Source organism: Antennarius striatus, chromosome 3 (genome assembly GCF_040054535.1).
Source record: "Antennarius striatus isolate MH-2024 chromosome 3, ASM4005453v1, whole genome shotgun sequence".
Lineage (NCBI taxonomy): Eukaryota > Metazoa > Chordata > Actinopteri > Lophiiformes > Antennariidae > Antennarius > Antennarius striatus.
Genome location: NC_090778.1, coordinates 25,748,131 through 25,774,104, shown reverse-complemented (window position 1 = coordinate 25,774,104; position 25,974 = coordinate 25,748,131). Strand labels below are relative to the sequence as shown.

At 41.6% G+C, this 25,974-nt stretch overlaps 1 protein-coding gene across 1 annotated transcript in view; it reads right to left on the bottom strand.

Moving 5' to 3' along the window:
• Nucleotides 1-266: 266 nt before the first annotated feature.
• LOC137592617 (phosphatidylethanolamine-binding protein 4) overlaps nt 267-25,974 on the bottom strand; it is a 51,025-nt gene continuing 25,317 nt past the window's right edge. Inside the window, exons 5-7 of the mRNA XM_068310897.1 lie at nt 6,960-7,005; nt 6,102-6,218; nt 267-473 (exon numbers count right to left, since the gene is read on the bottom strand). Of these exons, the coding sequence (XP_068166998.1) occupies nt 382-473; nt 6,102-6,218; nt 6,960-7,005 (255 nt within the window). The 3' untranslated portion in view covers nt 267-381. The remainder of the gene's footprint in view (nt 474-6,101; nt 6,219-6,959; nt 7,006-25,974) is intronic.

The following is a 25,974-nucleotide window of genomic DNA, read 5'->3' as shown; positions in this document are numbered from 1 at the left end:
CCCACTTCCTTTTTTTGGCCCTGACGTGTTTCCGCCCCTGAATTAGATTCAACTCTTTCCACACCGAGTTGTGATATCAGTCGGTTTTCCTCCCGTCGTGGACACGTTTGGAAACAAATCAGAAATCCCTAGAGGTCAAAATCTATCTCCCAAATCCTCTGTTCCAGACCCCATGACGGAGATAGGGGGCGACATCAAAACGCTGCGGCTGGTGCAGCACAAAGAGGAAGTCTCTCTCGAACTAAATGATAAGATAGAGACAACGCGAGCTGATATGTTGCAAGCTTTGAAGAACTCGAGCTGTTTATTTCAAGGAAAGGCTGTTGACAAAAAATGATGGTATATTTAATAATTCTGCACAGATTCTTCTTCCACGACTTCTCAATCTTTGTAATTTTGGGTGAGGAACTGCACAGCGGCCACGGGCTGTCCCAGATGAAATTTTGCAACGAAAGCCAGAAGATTCCATCTACCTGTGGGAGGAGGACAACACAAACCTTCATGAGCATTTGGAAATATTTGGAGATGGAACCAACTTCAAACTAGATCAAAATAACCTATGGTCGCTGAATCTCAAAAGTTTATGAGACAACATACTTCTGACTGTTTCTGCTCCTAACAATATCCTGCATAGATTTAGCACAGTCTGAGTGTAGTTTCTGGTGCATAGCGTGAGTATGTCTCATGACCGCTCGGCCCATGTTTGAGGGATCTGAAGACTAACTGAGCAGCACATGGCTCTGGGATGTGACTCACTGAGAACAGCACTGCTGAAAATAAAACATGTTGCTGTAATGATGGAGGTGGGAACGCAAGGACGTATTGGCAAGAAGATATGATTCAATCGCCTGGACTGTTTTTTTTTCCCTTCCCTGCTCTTTTAAACAAACACCAGACGGCCATCCGGCTGGTATGACAATATCACTTCTTAGATTTTGACAACCGCTGATTCCCTGCAGCTTCCCCACCCTTATACACACACCAAAAAGAGACAAATTAGCAACCCTCACCCCCAACGCAACAAAACCTTGTGTTCTTTAAACGTCAGCTTCCGGACAGAATGAGCTTGGGTGCATGTAAGACAACGGCACGCTCCATAATCCAGTGAGTCTATGAAATTCCGGTATTTCCGTATGTGAAGTGATTGCATTAACAGATGCTCGGAAGTAAAGGAGGAAAGATAATCTTTGTAAATGAAAGCCAACAACTGAAAAGGTCCAGATCTACTGAGAGAAGTGTCTCATAGTTGGGGTTCGAGTCTGATGCTGCCTGGAGAGGAGCATCGTTGCTTTTCGTCTCTGGCTTGAGGTCGCTTTACAGGCGATTTCTGTGGCTGTTTTTGCAATCAGGGAGCCGCATTTTGTATCGTCCTCCATCGTGGAGGAGATGTGGGAGAAGAAACACACTGCGGTGCTGCCAAGCATACCATGTGCACTCACCTCCCATCAATGCAGAAATAAATCGCATTTTAATTTGAGACAAATTGTGTGACTTCACAAGCTTTTCCCAAACGTATGACTGTGATTAACCCTCAAACTGTAGATTAAGGAAATTTTTAAATAGGAAACTTTTAAATACTGCACATCACTACTTTTTGGATGATGCACCCAGACAGATTCTACTTACATGCTGAGCTTTTGAGACTCACACCTGAGTGTGTGTAGTGTGTCACACATACAGTAAGGTCAGGTTTTGAGCTCAGCTGGGGAAGATAATGAATAATAACTGGGAGACGAGCAGATGAGTACCTGCATCATTGTCAGATCTTCTCTGTGAATGAATGCCTGCAGAAAGGGCTCCAATAATCAAGGGAGGGCAATGGAGTCAAGTGACCTGTCTGTACGGCGGGGCATGGCCCCTCTGGCCTGTGCTTCAGTGGGTGATAATGCAACGCCTCTGCAGATCCCCGAACCCCTCCGTGCGCCCAGAACAAGGTCCTGAGAAGGAGCAGTTTACCGAGAGGTGAGGCAGCAAACTTAACTCTAAATAGGGAGATGTAGTTCACCAACCATGAGACAGATTTGACTCTTATGACAGTCACGCTTTAACAGTCAAACTCTCTCTTTCCCTATTTATAGAAAGATTTTTGCCTGACAGTAATATTAGGCAACATTTCCTCTTTTTCCCTGGAGAATGTCACACTGACGATTATTTTATTGTGACTAACAATCTCAAGGAGAGTCAAAACCAGGAGCTGCTTGTAAGGCTTTACACTCATAATCCCGTCTAAAGCTGTGCAATCATTGGCCGCCATCCAAAATGAGGCGAATTCACAATATCTGGTGCTATCACGCAGGCTGGTACCCTGCAAATGCCAAGACTTACGAGTGACCTTAAAATAGGCTAGTGTCTGTGGTGCAGAGACGTGTTTCCACCTCTCCCATCTGCCTGCTCATGGAAAGGACAGATAGTGTGGGACCTGAGGGCGATGTTAAAGTCTTCCTGCCTCCCCTTTTGTTTCCACCTTGCATCTCCGTCTGGGTATGGCAGGAAGATCAGGACTGCTGTGAGGTGACACAGTACTGCTACATTTAGCGGTGTGGGCGGTGTCCCTGTTAAACCTCTTATATTCTCTCAAAAAATACTCAAAACCAAGTCAACCTGCTCTGTATAGTAAGCAGAGGCATATCAGGGTGAAAGCGTTACTGAGCTTGAGTATTCATAGTCATAGCTATGAAGTCTCAGCATCACGAGGGGCTTTTGTTTTTGTGGATGCAGGAGATCGGAGTTAAGTGATGCTTCAGCAGGGCAGCTGGTGTTTGACTGTCGAACTCGGCTCACATCCTGTTGTAAATACACCGAATAGAGCAGCCCACAGTTTTAAAAAGCTAATATTATAATCATTTAAATGTTTCGTACAGTACTTGTCCTTTATTTACACTTTTGACAATAGCCCCCCCCCCAAAAAAAAAAATCAAGATCAGAATGGTGAACAATTGCTTTGGCAATAAACAGTTTAACTGTTTCAGCAACATCACATAGTATGTTTCATCCATCCAACAGCCTAATACCAAATTACATTCATTTATGAAACAGAAAAATAACATTAAAATTTGGCGTTTTATTTTTTAAAAATCTGAATACTAATTTATAATTTTTATGCATATTGTCAAATTACATTGTTTAGCTCTACATTAATAATTGCAAATATGCTGTATGTATGTAATAATCAAAGCAGAGCGTTACGGTGTAGATTTTTAGAGTAACATATATTTTATCCCAGTGGTGTAATCACAGTAGTTCTATTCGGTAAATATTTTTTCAGGGATGTGATTCGCTGTGTTGTTGTTATTTTATACAATGAACAATAAAGATTTTCCAGACATAAATTCTGACAATAATATGGAGCTACTTATGAATGAATCTCCTTTACTGGAGTTGAAACTAAGTAAAAATGTAGAAACTTGTACCCTCAACCTCTTAAAAGAAATCCAGAATGTCAAAATGTTCCTTTAAGGCGCCGACTCCTGGCTGGAACTCAGGCCTGCTGTAGCATCCAAATCCTGGCTCTTTTGACTCCACGCAGCTCTGATTAATGGTAGAGGCTGTGGGTGGGTGGTAGACATGGATCTGCCCATTACCACACTGCAACACTGCAAATGGCTTCAATTACTGTGGAGTGTGCTGAGCTGGCAGTAGGGGCTCTAAGAGGCAAGATGAGCAACGTGCACCATCCAGCAGCTATCTCCACTGTGATCCATTCATTCGCACAACATGTTCGTCACGTACATAGGCTCCCTTGTAATTTACCACGAACAACAAGCACTGATCAATTTTAGTTTTCACTTTTTCCTCAGACGCGTTGCCTGAGCCCTCTGCAGTGTTTGCCGTGGTCCCATCCAGGAGACGGGGTGCTGGATGTGTGAACCGTGTGTGTTTAGGGATGGAACGCTAGATAGCCTCTCTCAAGGCCTCAGCATTTCCCTCCCAGGCCTTGTAACACTGTTTCCCTTGACAAACTGACTCGGCAGCACTGAACAGTAGCAGGACATATTGAGGGCTTGCCAAGTGGCTAACAAGTATCACGAGGGCCTGTGTGCCCACGCTTGCCCCCCACCCTGGCACAGGGGCAGCCTACAGACAGATACAGCCTTCCTGAGCCAGAGAGAAAGGGATTCCCTCCGATCACGCCCCTGTGCCCTGTGCCAAGAGCACAGCCCCCCGTAGTTCCTTGTGTAACAAACCAGCTGTCTCCATCAGTTCACTGACCCACATTCATAACTTCAACACAGGAGACGCAGCAGACTCCGACGGCTCCGCTCAACATCCCTGCCCCGCCTCTCATTGTTCATCCCCTGCTTTACTACTCAAGAGATGAAAAGAAGAAAAAAAAAGACGACGAATTTGTGGTAAAATTGAGTCAATGACTGGACTACTGGAAGTGGAAAATGATCATTAGCAGTCTCCCACCCACGGTTAAATGCTTTCCCTTCGCAAATCACATCAATTAATGTCATGGGCGATGAAAAATGCTCTCTGTGTCACACCACATGGAGGGAGGACAGACATTAATAAGTGAACATGCTTAACGGAGGAGGTAGGGCGGCACGGGATTCCCTCCGTTCCTCTTGTCTGTCTGGGAGCACCACGCTTGTCAAGGCCGAGCGGAGGCCAATAATTATACTACAGCAGGTACGTCTTTGAATCCAGACAAAATAATAACTGTAAAGATCAAATACGTTTCTATTCACAAAACATCGCTTGGCTTTCATTTTTAATTTGTCCGTCTATTTCCATTACCAGGGCAGCTATCCTCTCCAGAATTGACCCATCGGATAAAACATTTGATTATCCAAGAGTACATTTCTTAATTTCATTTCCCTTGAATAGAGAACAGTTCGCTGGAGAGAGGAAGCACAGCAGCGGGAGTAGAACTCATCCCGCAAATAAGGATGGGTGGTCCCACTTGCCTCAGCTTCTTCGTAATGTGTGTGGGGGGCTGAATATGAGTGAGTTTCAGCTTGTTTCACCCCCAAAAAACATAATTAAAATATTCTAAGTAGCAGGCAATTATTCATGTCATCATTTCTCTTCAGCTTAACCAGCTCTGACACAGTGAATGCTCTAATAATGAGATAAGAGTTCATTTCAAACCTCCCCAAATGTGAGGTTGAATGCATAAAATACTCCAAAGTACATTTCTTCTGACACTTCTTTTTCCAGAGGTTTCAACATCAAACACAGCTTAGCCAAATGCTCCTGCCTTGTTTGCTGACATAGCTGTCAAAACTTCAAACGGCAGAGACTGGCAGCTCCGCTCATTCACGGCGGCGGCGCTTGAAGTCTCAAACCGCCCCGATTTCCCCTCAAATCACCGGCTGCGACCCGACTCGAGCAGACAGATGGGCACGCCTCCTGTGAGGTGCCGAACTCCACGCCCAAGTGCAGCTGCCCACCTTCAAGAGAGTTTTCTTCAGGGGGAAGAAAAGTCAGAAAAACCAGAAGTAAAAACAAAGCAACAACTCTGCTTTCAGCGAGAAACAGTTTTCTAACGAAGAAAAAGATCTGATGATCGTACGAACGGAGATGAAGGTTAGAAGTACATGTTCGCGTTCATTGGTGCTTTGACACGGTTGATAAGGATTTCAGGCTTGGTGGAGGTTAACAAGACGTAGTCGGGCAGACTCGTGCAGGTGTGTGTGGGAGTCAACAATACTTGTCTTGACCCCGCAGGCATCAACACTGCAGCAGACTTACTCACTAACCTCATTAACATTTCCCATGTAAAGATCAAGCACTCGGAGTAGAAGATGGCTCTAAAACAACTCCAAATGCTTCGATCGATGGGTGAGAATTGTTTCCTGGATTATGCTCAATGACACATTGTCCAGACGAGACACAGACATGGACCAAATCCATCACTTAATGAGATGGCGCCTGATCTGAACGTGTATAAAATTGCTAATAATTTAAGCTTTCCAGCATTTAATGTAACCTGAAAATTTCAGCTAGAATAACGGATTAATCTCACAAAAATGTTGCAGACGGCTCATAAAACATTAATACCCACAAAGAGGCCTTGAGCTTTACAGTTTTGACAATTAAAAGAGGACAGTTGTGTTGGTATATGTTGAAGGCCGTCAGTGTTGTGGAAGAATTACCACGACTGGAAGCCTCCTGCTTTGTGAGCGTCACTCGTGTGTCCGGAGGCTGCTCAAACAACAGGAACTGGTAGCGGTGGAATCCAGACTTCTTCGGTGGGCTCGGAGGATTATACTCTGCATAAAGATAAATAGTTTGAATCAACACTAAACAGCAATTTGCTTTATTTCATTATTGTCATGATGTCACTCTATTGTAACAACGTTCTGATGGAATTTCAAGACAAAATGTTCCTAGTGCATGATTTAAAGCCCTTTTCCTTTTTTCCCCCTCCATCTATCAGGAAAGTTACACCTGCATTTTTGATGTAAGCATTTCTTCAACTATTGAAAAACTCTTCCTAATGGCGAATATTAAAGCTTTTTCAAGGTTAGCCTGTCACACTTATCATTAGCATGTTGCAAACATTTCTTGAATTGTAGGCGGACGAGGTGGCACAATGTAGTATGAAACATGAAATGTATAAAGAGCAGCCTCATCTGAAGCCTGTCTAATAACAGAGGTAGGTTGGATGTGCCTTTCTTGGCAAAGTTGTGTAATTTTGATTTGCACCAAGTTGCTAACAACACAAGCATCAACACTGCAAGACACACCCCACCTCACTCTCCCTGGATTCACAGCTGCCTCTAAACTCAAAGGTAGCTTGCAAACAACAAGCATGACATATTCAAGATTCCCCGCCGCGGTGCATTTCATTAAAGAATAATAGGTGGTAAGAGGTCATTTAAGTGGATCAGGGTTAATTGCATGTGTGGGAACTGGAAACATATCATATATTATATTGGAACACTTTAACGTGGATGTGTACCATGAAATGATGTCATTAAAGTAAACCGAGAGAATGAGCCCATACTCACCAGTGAGGGTCGTCCCATTTACCGGCCCTTCCTTGAGTGAACTGTCCTGGTATCCAAACACAGAGTCAGAGATATTAGGGATAATAAAGTGAAATATGAAGCAACAATTCAACAAGAAAGACCATTACATGGTGACACTTTTCCTAGTTTTATGCTCTCACAGCCAGATATTTCAAGGCCGTACCCGTTGAACCATCGAGAAATCCTGAAGACGCCACTCCTTCCCCATGTTATTTAGAGCCAGTTTTGTTAATGTCCATATAAATTAGACTTACACTGATATAGCATGAGGTTTCCAAGCATTGATCGAGTCTTTATTGATGATTAGGAGAAGACAACTGTTTGCTGCTCATAATTAAAAGCTTCAATCATACAGGAAGCTCAACTTCATCAAATCCGTTGGTAAAAACATGTCAAGGTTAAATATATAAAAGATCTACTGTATTAATATCCAGACATGGAGAAATTCCTAGATAGTTCACAAGAAAATTAAACCACTGAGTGGATTTCCAAGAAGCAATTTCCCATATCATTAATTGTATATTAACTTCTTGTTGCCTAGAAACAGACATCATGTAAGCCAATGTGAAGCGTAGATACTTTTCATAAGCATTTCCTACTGCGTATTTGTCAGGTTAAACTCCTTCATCCCCAGGAAGCACAGAGTCAGACACCTCACACTGCAAATTACACTCAGGGATGTTTGTTTTAGAAGACTTGGCTGGTTTCTGCAAACCGGCTGCATCCTTGAGTGGGAGGAAAAAACGACTAAATATGTTGTCTGTGAAATGGCCCAAAACCCACTAAGCATGGAAGTCCCCATTAAGAGCATCAAGTATCTGGTCTCAACACATACTCCTGCCCTCTTTTCTCCAAACACAGGCTCCCCCCACAGGGTGACAAAGGTACTGTGTCGGTACAGCGTGAGGGGTCAGGTGACATGCAGGAGGACACAAGTCTATTCCTCAGCTTTCCATCATTCAGCAGGGAAATAATGGAACCAAAGAAATACAATTAAAAGACATCTAAGAACACTGAGCTGCATTTATCTTTTGGGATATTCATTTAAAAACATTTCCTGTAATCTGTGTTGGGAATAGTGCAAACACACTTTGTACAGTGCATAATCTATTTCTTAAAAACAGGATAAAAACATTAAACCTTTATTAACACAATTTAATCCCCCTGTGTCAGTAATTCAGTTTTCTTGACAAAGATTTTAAGTTTGCCTCACTGACAGCTAAGATCTAGGAAACTGCTGTTTGTTGGTTATTAATTGATATGTTACAACTCTATTGTCATGAACACAGTGTGTTTGCCAGGATGACTAAGACACACTTTCTGTTTGTATAAAACATGTAGCAGTATGAAAGCATGTGTCCTCTATTATGCATCATCTCATTTATAATCCTGTAACTGCTGTTGAGGACGTTTAGCTGTAAGTATTAGAGAGCAGAGCGCCAGTGTTCACACAGACTGGTAAAATTCAGATTAGTTTCAACTGTGAGTATCTTCATCCACTGATCAGTGAGAAAAAAAGCTTTATTTAGAAATAGCAAGAGTCCAGCAGCCTGCAGGATCCAAACCCATTGCCATAGCAACAGGTAGTCAACATTTTAGCTTGCAACGTGTTCCCATATCTTAATGCTCGGTTCTCTCTCGCTCTCCATTGCACCCAATGCCCTTTTAATTTCATTGAAATAGATAGAGTAAAAACAACAACAAATATATGAAATATTCAAACAATAACAGACAGGTCAATCACACAGAACGTAAATGTATTAAAATTCACAGGACAACAAATTTAAACAACTGTAACAATTGTTTAAATCAGTGATTCATGGTGATCACCGGGGAGTTACGGACTTGCTCACACTAATCTCGAGGACATTCTCACTTTGCAGACGGCCTGCTTCAGGGACCCGGCTGTGGAGGCGGGGCATAGGTGAAAAGTTCCGACTGCTAAATGACTGACAGCCACAAACTGTGTTAATTGTGTCTATTAAAAACTGTTCAGCTTAAAATGTGTCGCCCTCTTCCTTTAGTATTTTTAACATCAGAAATAAAATTCTAATAAATTGAAGCTAATCTTGTGGATAGAAGTAAGTACTGAAAAGTGAAATGATCAAAATGATCTATTACAGGTTGGACATCATTGCACTTATAAATAAATTAGATTATTGTTACATTTTTTGTCAACCCAATCTGTGCAAATCATGAGGCGAATAAAACCATAAATAAGACATGTTTTCTACATGTCTGCACAAACAGAGGGTTTTCATTTTCATTTAGCTCAACTACATTTTCTCTGTGTGCATGATGATGTTGTGACTGCTTGCCACAACAGAAAGTTCTTGCTATAGTAAATCCATCACAGCTTTGTTATGGAGGAATCAAAAGCCACACAGTGAATTGATGAAGTTAATCTTGGATCAATACTCTCTTCAGATAGGATGATACTCTGAGCTCAGGGTTTGAAAAGTCAAAAGCGTGGAGACTCCATTCTATAAAGTTTCCCAAAAACACTACACACCTAAGCATCCTCTGGTCACACATGCTGAAAAGTATAGTGTGTAGTGTATTCTCAAGTAGAAGCATTATATGCATATTTTACAAAATCCAATACACAACCACAAAAGTAAATGGTGTAAATCTTTTTGAGCACAATGCATCTGTATGCTGACCAATTGCTAACACATTTATTTTTAGATTGTCTGCAGTGGCCTCAAGGATAAATCTTACATTACATAAGAAAAATGCAAGAAAAAAGAGCAGCTTGGACGAAATGTTCAGTGTGTTTGTTCACAACTACAAAGCCTTGTGTACATCTTTGTCACTGGAAGCAGTTCACATTTAGATGCATTAGTCACTGATGGTCTCTTTAAGACCTGCCTTTAATCTGAAATGCAAGGATAAAAATGTGAATCTTTGCCACTGGAGTTCAAGAGATTATTCACAGCTGCTGTGTCAGAGCTTCAACTTCTGGAAATTTGCAAGTTATCTCACTTCAACAGCTGAAAGTTGAAAAGACTAAGAACTGCTTCATTACCTATGCTGTTACCAAGGAACACAGCTTCAGGGTTTCTAAATATTTTCCTATCTAGGGACTACATTTTAAATTCATATGCTCATATCATTTTTTCAACAATCAGTCGCTGAGGTTAAAATATGCGTTAGCACTCAATTTTGAAGTTGTGGTACAGTATAAGATTCATGCTATTCTGCACACGTGTTTAAACTGTTATTTGATAAGAAAAGGTAACATAGATAATAATAGTGATAGTTGCAATTAGAGTTATTTATATACCTGTAACATGAGCCAAATATTTTTTAAATTCACTGCTAATAGAACAAAATGAGTGATGAATAAGGAGCAAATACGAAATCTTCTAGTCAAACAAATTCAACACATTTTGCATCCTCACACTTGGGGAATACCTGTTTGAAGCTGTGACGGTGAATCACTCACTGTAGGAGGGGCACGAACTGACTCAGAGCTAGAACCTAAAAGCACCAAAATATCTGTTTAAAGCGGTGACCGAAGAGAACGATATAATCTGATGCATAAAGGTGTTTCAGTCCGTCAAGAGGACAGCATTACGTAACTAAAGAACCAGCGAGAAATAAACAGGACTCTGGGAAATTCTGGCAGCTGTATTGATGGGGCCTGGAGTTGCTATAAGGCTTTTTTTTTTGGGATGTTTCAAATGTGGGATGGAAAAATCCAAACAATGACAGAAAAGCAGGTAGAAACGCGTTTTGGATCAGATTGAACTAACTGAAGAAATGGATCATAAGCGAAATGTTGTTAATCTAGTTTAAGGTACCATCAATCTGTAACAACTATGTTCACATATCTATCTACTGTCGTGTTTACGGCAGCAGGAGGTGTAGATAGTCGGGACACCTCCCTTCAAAAGTAGGACCAGACTTCAGGCCACTAAAGCAGGAAATGCGTCCTGCAACATGGCCCGTGAAAAAGATAACATCGCTGCCAGCTGTTGTGGAGCTGACCCCGGCTGCTCATATGCCAATGAAGAGCAACCATGAAAACAGCAGCGTGAATACGTACAGTATAAAATGACCGTGTGAAGAACGCTTAACTACATCCACCATCTCTTGGGTCTGAGAGTTAAGAAAGTATTTTCAGTAGGTTTTCGTGTGTTTAGATGTGAGTCAGTCGCATGTTTAGATACCAGATCTTACTAATATTAGTCCAGCTGTGGACACTTCCTCCTGCCTCTCCCTGTCGTTCATCGTGACCCAGCTTGCCTTCATGTTTTAACGAATCTGTTTTACATTCTGACTCAGATAAATGCAAAGTATTCAGAGCTGCCTACACATTATAAGCGATGACTAAATAACAAAAAAAAAAAAAAAAAAAAAAAAAAAACACCCCAAAAAAAAATCCCATAGGAGTAGAGGCTGATGTGTTGATCAGGCTCTCTGAGAGAAAATCACGACCATTACCAGACCTAAAAATTTGTCATGATCCTTTCAAAATGTCTCCAGCTTTAGAGATAGAGGTATTATTCATCTAGGAATTCTTGTAAATGACTATTAATGGGAAACTGATGCAACTCCTGTGTATTTAAAAGTGTCTATCTCAAACAGGCATCACATGGGAAACTTGTTTCACGTTTGAAATTAAGGCCAATACATGAATTGTTAACTCCTCCATGCCTCGGGGGAGTAGATGAGCAATCGGTTTGTGTAATGCTTCTGCATAACTTCCGTTAGGAACCCTCCTGACAAAAGCGAGTAGGTAGGAGTCCGCGAGAGGTGGTGGGTGGGTGCAGGGGTGTGGTTTCGCCAGGAATACCCACTTACTAAACAACCCTTCTCCTTTTCTCTGTGTAGGTGAGTGCTTCCCTTTGTCGGTTACTCATACACCTCCTTGTGTACCCATCGCTCCCCTCCCTCTCCCAGAAAACCCACACCTACGACAATCAGCACCCACGTTTGTCTAATGCAGCTTTGAGAGCATCATTCTCCCTTTTACTTGCAGTCAGGCTAACAGACGGGGAGAGAGAGCATGACAGATGGTGTTCACAGCTCTATTTCTGAGGCTGGACTTGTACCGCCACAGCCCCCCCCCACCCCTTCATCTATTCCACTCAGGCCAAGTGCTTATGACTGCCTCTCCATCTTCGCCTCGGTAATCAGCCCATTCATTTGCAGGGTTATTGTGAATTAAAAGTCTGTGTCTCACAAGGAAGCTCACCGTTTACAGGTTAAACACACTTTTTTTTTTTTTTAAAGTGGAGGAGAGGATTCACGTGGCGGTTCAACGGGGGTGGTTTGTTATCTCAAAGGAGCTACAACTGGAAGATTTCAGTGCAATCGGCCAATTCATGGTGACGGGGTGACAAGATTTTCGTGTATAATGTGTGACAGTCATCATCATTTTGCTGATGACACTTCTGAGTTCAATGAAATAGTAAGAAAAAAGCCCCTCAGCCTTCAACCATCAGTGTGTCCTTAAGCCTTGGAGGCGCTGCACATAGTTCACCATTAGTCCTAAAAGTTCAGTATCAAGTCAGAAAAGACTGGGAGCTGATTCACTTCCTTAGCTTTGGGGGGGCCAGTAATAAGGAAGACACAGGCTCCCAACTCCACAGCAACAATCTATCGCTCCTGCGTTTAGCTCTCACAGCGCTGCTAAGCTACATCATGCAGAAAGCTTCTCCTCACACATTATTCCAGGCTGGGAGAACAAGGTGAAAATCCTGCTCTCCCACGCTCCTCCTCATTAAGCCTGGCCAATTAAACAAAAATGGATCGGAACCGACTGAATTCCTATTGCATCATTCCACCAACAAAAAAAAAAAAAGCATGCATCCTTGTTCAACTGTTCTGGTTTTGGTTCGAAACTCATCCTCAGAGCCTGCTTCTCTCATAGCTTTAGCTTCATATCTAGCTTTCATCACAAATGATGAGCCCCAATGAAACATAGATGATAAATTTCATCCATACAAAAAAGCTATTTCAAACAGGTGCTGCAAAACAGCAGCAGAGCTTTCCACCTTCTTCACCTGCACCGTGAACTCAGCCTCTAGATTTCTTCAGAAGCACTTGTGAGGGTCACAGTCTTCCTCATCTCAGATGGAACATGACAGCGTGAAGCAGACCTTGGCACAGCCCAGAACTGGGAGTAACGCCAGTCTTTACTTCATAGAAGGCAACTTTTACTTCTTGATGGAGCAGCTGGTGAAGGAGAATGGCCGTTGACGCACCTGCAAAGCTTCATCTATTTTTGGAAAAATGTGAGGAAAAAGAATAAAATTACATAGGGATGAATTATAGTTTTACATGAATTCTATTTCTTGTGGTTTTTCGTGTAATTTTATGATCAATCTGAATAAAAAGCGATATGTTTAATAAAACTTCTAATATTGACCTTATCACAACCCCACTAATCATCCTCCTCTCCAGTGAGGGTAAGTGAGCATGCTGGAGCCTAATGGGCTCTGGTCTGGGGTGACTGGTTGGCTGAGTGGGATGGATTGGCCCCGGCAGGACGGGGTGAAAGCCAGTGGGGGAGTCACCCATGATCTGCTTGGGTGCATCGACAAATTAACTCACTTAACAAAAGCCTGCTAGACTAATGGCTTTAGTAAAGAAACTCATTTATCTATGGTAATTAACTGAGTTGGAAACACAAACAGTCCAGTTATGAAGTGAACTCCAGACATCACCGTGACGTACCAAACCCACACCACACCGGTCATGCTTATTAACAGGGAAGCACACTATATTACTCAAATCACTGACTTCAGAATCTAGCCACCTAAACTCATTATCTCACATGTCTATTCAGCCTAATTTGCATACATTACACATTCGTCTTAACAAAGTGGCCGTTGCAGAGTCGGTCGTCTGATTTCCATGGAGCAGATTGGGCCTAACAGGCCACAGTACAGGCCAAAGCGAGGGGTAATTTGATCCAACCTGGCCGCCGCTGCTCCGACTGTGTGTGTGAGTGTGTGTGTGTGTGTGTGCTGGTGAGTCTGGGTGCTGATGAGTCTCCACTTAAGTGAGGGAAGCCCAAGCCTGAGTTCCCAAGGTAACAGTTTGAGTGGGGGCTGGCTGACTCATTTGAAGGGAATCCTGGAACCTGAACAAGGCTGCCCACTCGCCCCACCCCCAGCTTCATCAGCACAACAAGCAAACAAGGCGCTGACATGTCCCCATATAGGGCTTCCCACTGATGGGGGTGGCACTGGAAATTCCCAGCCTGAGCTAGAAGCATCAGTAGACACTCGCACACAAACACGAGGCCTCAGCGCTCCACGGCGACAGTGGTGTACGACTGTAACGCCAAACATCCATGGAGACAGTACATTGATGGGTTATAATAGAACTGCAAATACACGCAGGGACGTACTGGATTTTGATTAATACATGAAAGAATGAGGAAGATGTAAGGGGGTGGGAGAGGAGAGGAAGATTAAGCTTATTAAAACAGTCGATGGCACAGAATTAAAATAGCTTATGAGGTGTGAACAGTGACACAAAATAAATGAGTATGGAAACCTTGTGGGCTTGTGCATGGAGGAGGAGGAGGAAAAGATGTGAGAGAGGTGGAGGATGAAGGAGGAGTAGGTGGACAAGAGAACGAACTCTCTGCCCACCACAATTAATGTAATTATTAAGAAATTAAAAGCGATCAACAGGCGTGTAATTGATCATTTAATCAGATCAAGGTCAGCGTGTTCTTTTGACTTTGGAAGGATGGCAGGCCCTGTTGTGAGTATATGGCAGAATTTTGGTTAAAGTTGCAATGATTATAATGTTTGTTTTAAGGTGCTTTATTTATTTATTACAATTTATTGACTATGGAAGGGACTTCCACTTCCCAGATGCAAGGATTTCAGGTCTATCTTTGCTGCTTTTTAAGGCATTTTGATGGTTTTGCAGAGTCCGGGGACTGTTTTTATGATTACCTTATTTTTAAATATTTTATGGGGGACTGATAACTGTTTTATGCACCATTAATCCAACACTGTGTAATAATTAGAAAACAAAGGCAACCTATTATTTAAACCACACACATACAAAAAAAAGCAACCCCTCAGTAATACTTTCATAAACTATAAAAATCTAGCCTTCAAACAAAAACGGTACACATGCAGCCAGTAGTCAGTGCTGTTAAGAGTAGCCATTTGATAAGCTTCTGTCCGCGGCTACGGCTGTTGATAACTATAGTTCATTCAGTGTCTTTAGTCATTAACAACTGAGAGCTGGTACAAAGGGATTTAAGAGGCAGCATTACTGTTTTGAATCACTGGATGTTTAATTCTTCTATTATAATTGAGGTAGGAGCGAGACAGAGGTTATGGTAGCTGCTGGAAACCTGTCCCACTTCACAGAAAGGTTAATGAACCTTACAAGTCCTATGGGAGATGGAGTATGCTGTTAATTTGACAAACGTGGGAAATAAATGCTTTTATGCTTTTATTGACGGTGACCAATAGCGGCCTTTGCTGAAATGAAAGGTTTTAGTCTTTTGGGTGCTTTGCTATGAGGCAAAACAATAATGTGGAATGCATTTGTTGGAAGAAAACTAAGTACATAATTGTTTGAATAGCAATTTCAGGCCAAAAAGCATCTTCATTATTAATTCCTACTTTTGGGGAGCATATACTGTGGGAAATGTACAGCAACTTGATGTTATGAAACATCTGCCTTTATTCTGAATACATTTGTGGGAATGAGGGATTTTTAAAAAGCTGTACTTTAAAATCTACATATTTCAGCATTCGATTTTACGCACAATTGGTCTGGATTTCATTTTAACAGGGCACCAAGGGTATAATAAGCTGACAGCTGGAGAGGAACACGTGTAACAATGTCGACGCTAACCTGAATTAGTCTGTGGGGTGGAAGGAATCATCTGAAAAGGTGGTTGTGATACATCTGATCAGGACAGGGGTTTTAGGCACAGGACCAACTACGTATAGTGTGGCTGATTAAGAGATTAAATGGATAATCTCCTTCCCATTCAAAGAACTCGACGGAGGCAGGGATCTGGTTTCACAAAGACAGACTTACACACTGGCTTTAATCTAACTAACAGTCAGAGTTCAGATAGGCATCCAAGTTCAACGGTTATTAAAACTAGTTTGCAGCAATCTTTCAGTGTGCAGTTGAATCTTATTCTGACTTTTCACTAATAAATGCAACCAATTCTTATTTTTAACAGATTTACGATAAATTCTTCAGTTTACTACTACTACTTCCTTGCACTCCTTTATGGACAATCTTAACGCTTTGACGCATCATTTTAAGGAGAGGGCAGACTCAGGTTATCAGTAGGTGTGATTGTTAATGTGGAAAAACAACATTTATCTGAAGGTTAATGTCAGTCTTTATTTATATAAGGCTGTCTAAGTGACATTACACTAGTCTAAGAGCAAAACTATGGCCGTCCTGACCTTACAGGCCAGGCCTGTATATTTCTATGAACCTGGACTTGGTCTTGTTCATTCTGATACTCCCTCTCTTCTACACCAAGCTTCCCTCTCTCTCTCTCCCTTGCTCTGTCTCCCAGCCACACTATGGGCACAATGTTTGCCAGAGGAACACACAAGAATCCGAGCTCCACAATCCCTCTTAACCTTTGACCTTGGCTTATTGTTACCTGTGAGCATCATTGTGGCAAACATGCTGTACAAGTACTGCACAGCCCTGCAAGCTGTTTGTGTTCTGCAAGTATGGAGGGCAGGGGAGGAGGGATGGAAGAGAGGGAGCTATTTAATCCCCCCCAAAGGAACTCCCCTCTCAACCCGTATCGTGAACTCACAGGCAAATCGTGTTGCTGGAAGGCACACCACACACACACTGCTGTCTTTTTAATTTCATCAGCTGAAAGAAATCTATACAGTGCTTTGGAATCCGACGGAGCAGCGGAGAGAAGTGAACTATACAGCACCCTGGAATGTAAACAGGTTTCTCACCAAGTGTAGCATAAAAATACCACAATGTAACAAACCTCTTGGCTATGATAATGGTCAATAGTACAGATCAGAGGTCTTGGTAGATTTTATGGTTGTTAGTCCTACAGCATATCAATAAGAACAAGTTGAACAAATCCAGAGAACAATTCAGAGGAAATGCAGCAATCATACACAAATTATTCAAGTGCAACATGGGCAGAATGCTGAATGTGCTGCATTGATGGCGGCTTATCGCATGTCAGTTTGAAAAATATTATCTTCCCAGGGTATTAGCGATGCTGTCAGGGACTCAAAAAAAAAAAAAAGCAAAAATAAAATTTGGAACAATTTCAAATTCTCAAGGAAAATGTCTCCAGTTTCTACACAGAGTCATCTACAGAGTTTTTTCCTATAACTGTTCATCGTACAATAGTTCTTTGTACTTTACTGCTGTTTTCTAATTTTATTGTTTGGTATAACTTTTAGAATACAAATAATCATAATCAGTATGTAGAGTTAGACAGGCCACCATAAAGTCTGCCAGCTTTGCATTCATAGCTGTCACACTTAATTATCGTGCCAAAATACAAGAAAATACATTGGCTGCAGGAGGTCTTTTGTGAAGTCTTTGTTTTTGTGTACAATTAACTGGCAAACATGCTATATACTTAAATCAGGACTATTTTAGGTGAGCATAATTATTAGTGAGTTGTTTTTATCAGCATGGCTCACTCCCCTTCACCGTACCGTATCAGAAGACACCCCTGAGAGGAAGCATTTTCCACGGCCTCAGCAACCCCCCACTAACCCTGACATTTGTTCATTTACCCGCCCCTCTCTCCCCCTTCTGGTTTCCGAGTCTGTTTCCCCTCCCCATCCACGTCTGTCAAAAATGACCAGTTTACAGCGGAATAGGTAAGAAGAATCCACCGAGCCCCCCACCTGTACCCTGAAACACATAAATTTGCACACAGGGCCGCCTGCCAGAGATCCTGCTTTACTGACTGAAGTGGAGGGGAGGGGGGGGTATGACAAAGACGACAGCTTGTGTGGGGGAACATTGTCTGCTGCTGCGACTAGAAATCTTTTCAGGAAAAACAGGATTTCATACACAATGGTCGTGGGTGTGAAGAAAGGGGGCACATATTAAAAGAAGCGCCTTTATGTGTGCGGAGCTAGTGGTTTTTAAACTGCATTTGCATGGAGGAAGTCCAATCTGTTCCTTTTTCCCCTTTTAGGCTAAAGAGTGACAAACCAGATAAAAAACAAAAAAAAGACTTTCCTGGTTGTTCTTGGAGAGTAATCGCGATACGTCCAGGACAGAGTGAAGGGTAAAAAGTTGTGCATTGATCTGGCACACAACAGGCCTACATCCTTTCATAATAACGAATAAAAAACTCAAATTATTAGGCAACACGTGAAATGTATAATTTATGGATGATTCCCTCCCTGCCCAAACAGGAATCACGGCCCCTCACAAAAATAAACCCAACAAGAGTTCATGTTCTTCATTGCAGTGAAACCTCCTCAATCATCTCACCACGGCAACCAAAGCAGGGAGGTCAGTTGTTATAGAGATGGCTTGGTGGGTTATCAGCCACAGTATTGTGTGTATATGTGTGTGTGTGTGTGTGTGTGTGTGTGTGTGTGTGTGTGTGTGTGTGTGTGTGTGTGTGTGTGTGTTTGTTGCATGTGGACGGGGGATGGAGCTGACAATTGAGCGGAGGATTCTTATGTAATTCTCCCTTTAGGTGGCGGAGAACAGTCAGAGCAGCAGCCCACGCTGAAGGAGAACCTGATTATTAATAAGCTGAGAGTAAAGATAAGATTGATAGTGTTTGAGCCATTTGTACATAAAAACAAGGGGTCATCATGTAGCGGGGTGACAGTGACAGTCAGAGACAAGCCTGTTCAAGAAGTCCACAGTTCATGTTAAGAAGCTGACGTGAAAACCTCCAACTTCAGTAACGGCTACAGTCCAAAATCTAAAAAAAAAAAAAAAAAAAAAAGACAAACTAACAAACACCAGCATCCTGATCCGCCTGAGAGGCTGTGAGGAGAGTCTGATGAGGTTCAGAAAATGAATGACTCCCAAATGTTGAACTCCATGAAGAACCACCTCTGACATTTGTCCGGCTGTGGCTGACAGCATGATGAGCGCCGCTCTAAATGTTAAGCACCTCCAGCTGGGCCTTCATCTTAAGGACTATTGTTGAACTATCATCAAGGGAGGCTTTGGATTGTTCTGAAAAAAGATGACTGACCTGCGTGCAAACTTTAATGGGCTAAAATTAATTCATGCTGGAATATAAAGTGTACTGTATAAAATATGCACCATTTCCGGACTTCTCTGTTTAACTCGAAAGCATTTCGTTTAGATTCTGACATAAATCTTAACCCTGCAGAGTAAACAAGAACTTAGTTTAACTTCATTTAATTAGTTTTTCACATACAGCATATTGCATATTATCGACAATCTGTTTAAATGCTTTACGACACTGGACACAAAGAACATGTGTTTATGCCGTCAGTTTAAGTTTACACAAAGGATGACAACAGGTGCACAGAGTGGAGTTTAGATTGGATAAAGTTGCTTCATATGACTTTGAGCCAGGAGCCACTTCTGTGTAAAAGTTTGTGAAACCATAAACAAGCAAACTGTTAACCTGGGTTAGGAGCATGTTTAGCAACTTTGGAGGGAAAAAAAAAAAATCACATTAAAAAGGAAAATTGTTCAATTCCTTTGCGCCCACCCCCTTGTCATAAGATATGGATGTCCCGTAAGGTTATTTGTGTTTGCTGGGAAATGAAGTGCTCAACTGGATTAAAAACATACTGCATATGTTTGGAAATCTGTTTCCCTGGGCGTATGAGTGTAGTGAGCGAGCGTGAAGCAGCAGCTTGCGTCTCCTCCAAGAGAGAGGGCAGACACTCTCATCATTAGCTGGGCTACAATGTGCTCCTCTACCTGCTCCAATCTGCACAGCCAGGCTCCTCTCTGACGCCAGACAGATGTTCCCAGCACGAGGTGCAAAGTACCGAGAGGGGAAACGAGAGCGAGCAGGAAAGAGGCAGAAGAATGGAAATATTCAGCAGAGTACACAATAAGAGTTTAATTATGAATAATACCAATGGTTCTTTGTTCTCACAGTGAAGCTAGCTATGGTTGGCCTGGCCTTTGGGAAATTGTTTTTTGGCTTCCATATGGGGGCAGCTGTCTGTCAAAAATAAACGCTTAAAATCATGACACGCCACAGTAGGGATAATTGTAGGATAAAGAACAATATAATTATATATATTTGCAATATTGGACAGGTATTCAGCTAAAACATGCCCTAAGTGTGTTGCATGTCATTTCAACACCAACATTTGCTGCTGCTCTTATTAGCGATCGCGGGACTGGACATCAACTGTGACTTCATGTGTGTGTAAAGAAAAGTTTCTGAGGCCAGACAGAGATTTTTGACGAGAACCAGGAGGATATTTAAAAGAAAAAAACTCCCAAACTAAATTAATCTATAACACTTAAGTATGATCTGTGTAGCAATGCTCTGATTGATTATATCCTTGAGACATGAACTCCCGTTGTTCCACAAAATAGGAAATTCTATTAAAAGAGAATACTTGGCTGACACGCAGTAATTCTTCATTAAACAAAGCTTCTCTAACACCACATCTAAATGTGTTTTGGCCTGTTGAGGTGAGCGGCTACTAACAAAGAGATAAAACAAAACCAGCACTATCCGTCTTGAATGAAAGTAAGGCAGTGAGGATTACATGCCTCATAATTTTGTAGTTGAATTACATTTTGAGGTGTGGAGCAGACGATCTCTGCAGGCTGCAGAATTGACAAAAACAAAGCCAGGTGGTGTGATACAGTCACAATACTTCACTGTTTGTATTTGCCTGACCAGCAGCAGAACACAGGCTCCGTCCTCCTTTGGGAGCTGCTACAACAGCGATGGCTGTTAAAGCATTCATATCCCTCATGCACCATAATAATGAGCACAACGTGCCATGTGCTGAACTGTCCAACTGGCCTGCAAATAGCCAGGGAGAGGAAGTCAACAAACATATGATGGCCTTCAATCCAAGGATTTATTGAAGAAAAAGTGGAAAAGAAGAATTATGATTGGAGAAAAGGAAAATGAATGACCAGAACAGATCACAAAGGGTCACGAACTGAACTTTTCTATCAAAAAACAATCATCCAGTCCAGTTGAACAACAACAAATCTGCAGCTGTAATGCATTATGATGCATTACTGATTATGATTATGATGCATACTGATTAAGAATATAAATTCGGTCGATATATTCATTTATTTATTAATTCATTCATCCATTTCCAATACCCGCTTCATCCGCTGTCGCAGGTCACTGGGTGCTGGAGCCTATCCCAGTTGACTAGGGGCGTTAGGAGGGTATAATCCGGGCACGACGCCAGTGCATCACAAAGTCACATGTGTAGACAAATAAGTGTGCACGCACACACACACACACACACCTATGGGCAATTTGGAATAGGCCAATTCGCCTGAAGTGCATGTTTTTGGAGGTGGGAGGAAGCTGGAGAACCCGGAGTGAACCCACACAGACACGGGGAGAACATGCAAACTCCACACAGAGCGCGACACAAACCCGGAACTGCCTTGCTGTGCGGCGACAGCGCTACCCGCTGCACCACCGTGTCGCCCCGGTTGATATAAATGTTTAATATTTACCAAGACAACCCAAAAAACTATAATTTGAAAAACAAAAAAAATTAACACGTTTTAATTATATTTTTGGACATTAAAAAAACTTCCATCATTCATGCATACAAACCGTTGAACATCATAAACTACTAATTTTGCTGTGACTTCACACTGCAATGAACACCATGACTTTTCTCAGAGCACCAAAGAACTGGAGCCGTACTGCACTCTTTTTCAACTTCCTATTGCATCATGTTGATTCACAAACCCCCAAAACTATGAGAGAATTAAGTATTAACAAGAGAAAGCAACACCCAGTACTGTGTCTATATACGCTGCCTCTATTCACATACTAATGATTTGCTTGTTGCAGTAATTATCGCTACGAGACCATACCGGAACATCTGCATCGATTTAGACTCTGGGAGAGCAGAAAAAAGGAGGGAGAGGCTCACAATCTGGAAATCGACTTCGAGAGCTAGACAACAATCTGTTGATGGTTATTTCGGTAATTGTCCATAATTGATGTGAAACATGGAGTGGCTTGCAGAAGATTTTAAATTAGTGTTTTTGTAGCTCTCAGGTCAGTGAAAATGGGAATTCACTATGAAAATGCACATGCAGCATCTAATAATGTGAGTCCTAAAATAAAGTGGACAGCTGGTGGGAAAAGACGAGACACCTGGCCACACAGCTTACACTTGACTGCCGGTGTAAAATGTTCTTAGCAGTCAAAAGTAATGATGTGATTATGATTCAGCCTGGTAAATAAAATAAGCATCATATTGTTTACAAAGACAGTTGGGTGGTTCTTCCTACTAATAAATGTGTTAATGCTTACGTGGATTAAATAAGGTAAACATCTAGTGAATTAGTCATTTTTACGAAAATAAAAAACATCAGACTAGCAAAGATTGTGTACCTCATACAGTAAAGCATAAATATAGTTATGACAAACATTAAATCACGAGAAACAAAACCAATTCGAGCTGTCAGGTGCGATTGCTTTTTTTGCGACGAACCCCTCCCTGTTTTGAGTATTTTCATAGACATGAGAAAGCAAATTAAACTCCATGTTCTGTTCCATGTGGCCTTTTGACAGTTGTAGGTCAATGTCAATGATTACTGTCTTGCAAATTGATTTATCTATAAAAATAAGTCTCAACATCTTATACAGGATGAAAACCTACACCCCCCAACACTCTGACCACTTAAAGAAAATATTTGGTCAATATAAAAAAGCCAATTCTTACCAGGAAAACCATCTAATATGCATATTTCTACAGGTATAACTAATGTCTGCGTTTTATAAGGCCCCATGCTGTAAATGTGGATGAAAACCATGTCTTTGAGAGGTTCTGAACAGCATGTGGCAACAAACACTGGGCTTTCAAACATCTCTCCCTGGTTCAAGAGACTTTGGCATTGCTTCTAAATAGAAAGGAGATCCTCAGCAAATGTTTTACAAGTGAAGGGCTGTCTAAATTATTCAGCTCAAAGCAAGGTGAGTGATGAGTCTCAATAATACACAGGGACGTCCGTTGTGTCCTTGTTCTGTTACCATCGCTTCTCTAATGAGAGCTCGCCTCAAGATTCAGTGTGAATCTATGATGTTGCGTTGCTCAGTCCAGCCTGACCCAACTTCACTTTCAGCTGCATTAAGGAAATCTACCTTCGCGGCTATGGCTGCGGATAAAGAACGCAACACTAATTATAGAAGCATCTACAATCTAGGGCAAGACTGCATAACCTTGGACTAATGAATATATATGAAAGGAACATGGCTGCTGAGGCTCGTCATGTTTAACGAGTGAGGATCAGAACGCTGATCCGTTTGACATATGAAAGCATGACCTTTGACTCCAGCCAAAGAATCTGCAATCTACCAACAAACACCAGAGAAAGAATGATTTATATGGCAGACATTTTATAGAACACTCCTGCATTCACTTTACATTAAATACAAATTAAGCTACAAAAAAACCCATGACATTTGGAATGCACCATATATTATGTTTAGTAGGTAAATATAATCATCAGTTTGCAATAACCAATTCACACACGACCAATTTAAATAGTTCAGTGCAACAGATAATAATGGCTACTGCAGTCTCGAAATTATTCCACCCCCTGGATATCTTCCTTCATGAAGCCATACACTTGCAAAAAGGATATTGTTAAAGCACTGTTCCAGGCTTCCCAGACTTATTTTAGCAGTGGAGTCCCAAAGTTTTTTTCTGTTAAGGCCTAAATTTGCATCCTGGCTCCATGCCCTAAATCTAAAATATATATGTACGCCTGCTGACCCACAAGGACAAGAACAAGTAAAGCTCCATAAGTTTTGGGATGGTATTCTGTGGAGCGATGAAACAAAACAGAACTTTTGGGGCGTATGGATCAGTATTATATCCGTAGGAGGAGGAATTAAGCTGATGCTGAAAAGGACATCTTCACTATAGTGAAGGAAGGCAATGTCTCAGTGATACTGTTGAGATGCTTAGCTTCCTTGTGTACAGGAAGCGTGCAGCGTGTAGACAGAAAGATGGAGATCCTTGAAGAAACCGAGCATATATGTGACTGAATTAAAGCTTGTGCAGCATCAAACTATCATCAGACACCACAAAGTCCACCAAGGCCGGGTGTCAGAAGGAGTCCTGTATCATTCTATGAATGAGATGGTCAAAGCACAGAAACACAACAACATTAGAAAAATATAATACCAGCACTGGAGGACTTTGTCCATGAAAACTGGGATAAAATTCACACTGCCAGAAGCTTTTGAAAATATATCAGTTTTGCAGCTTACAGAAAGAGATATTTATTAGTCAGTAAAAGTAATCATTTATTTTATATTTAGGAAAAATAATCACATTTTCCTTTGAATGTGAGGGGGAAAAACCCACTGTATAAAACATTTATATGTTCCTGTATTGGTTGGTTATTGCAAACAAATGCTACATAGTATAAATAAATTTACAATAAGGAATACATACATAACACATATTTATGTTCTTTCTAAAAATTGCCCTACATTTCTGTCAAATTTCCAATGAAGTGAAACAAAATCCATCAAATGCACATCAGCACTTGAAAAAAACAAAACAAAACTGAGGTTGTGTGGTGTCACCCAGCCACCCTGGTCAATTAAACACCTCCCACTACAGGTTGGTATCACTCAAAAGGCTCAAAGGCTCATTAACCCTTCTGACTAGCCACCAGTCACAATCAGAAAAACTTCCCCTCACATTGGCCAATCCCTACATGGGCAGTCAGGTCAACTCCCACACAAGTGACAGGAAATTGAATTGCTACAGAGAATGTGGTCTGTCTGAGCAATTGAAAGACATTTGTTTATTTGCCACTGGTCACACGCCTAGACAGACGGCATGGGCTTAAAAACAAAAGCCAAATGTGAAATCTACTGTAATTTTATAAAAGTGGAATTATGTTTGTTGTATCATCAATTTATCTGAGTGATATGAGGTAAATACTCCATCAGGCAAAGAGTGTAGCTGCATAAATAATCTCTGAAGCACAGCACTGACGAGCTGATGACTAAATTTTAAATGTATACATTTTGAAAGCTTTACTAAAATGTATATCCCAAATACATCATATTTGAATCTTTAAATATATGTGGCATTCACTTAGCATGCAACTACGCCTTACAAAATGGAACAGGAGCCTTGATGCATCGTTGAGGCTTCTTTGTGTGCTTGTTTATCAGACCACTATTCTTAATCTACTGAGTTGATCTCTCAGTTCTCGTGGGATTAAAAATTGTCTACAAACCTCCAAATATTTGAGGCAATCAACAACTCAACACGAATTTGGCGTTAGAATGCAGGACTGTGAAAACACACAAACGAATGGATAAAAAGGAGTGAAATATGAAGAGAAATAAGGGGGATCGGAGCCGTGCCCATTTCGGGGGTGTAAAATATGGAGAAGTGCGGATCATTGGGGGAGCTGCTCTGCCTGGGGGAACAGATGAAGGGAGGACACTCTGCCAAGATCTCTCCACTGGAGGGGGAGCTGAGGGACTGGAGCTCTATGGGAGAAAGAGTGTGCGCCTCGCATGCTGCTCTCCTCAATCTCAGTCTCACACGCCTGCATTGACACGTCCCAGGCTCTCTGCAGCAGAGGGAAATTGCTGCTGACAGGGCCTTGCAAACTTTCACAGCCATTTAGAAAGACTTACTCCCACACTTTTGTCACAGGCATTTATTGCACAAGATACATGATATGAAAAATTAACATTTTCTGAACTTGGCATCCTTTTTTCACCAAGTTAGGCTTAAAAAACCATTCATAATTTTTCAGCCTTGCAATCTGCCCAAGTGCAGATGTAAACATGAGACATGCCAAGTGAGACCCTGAG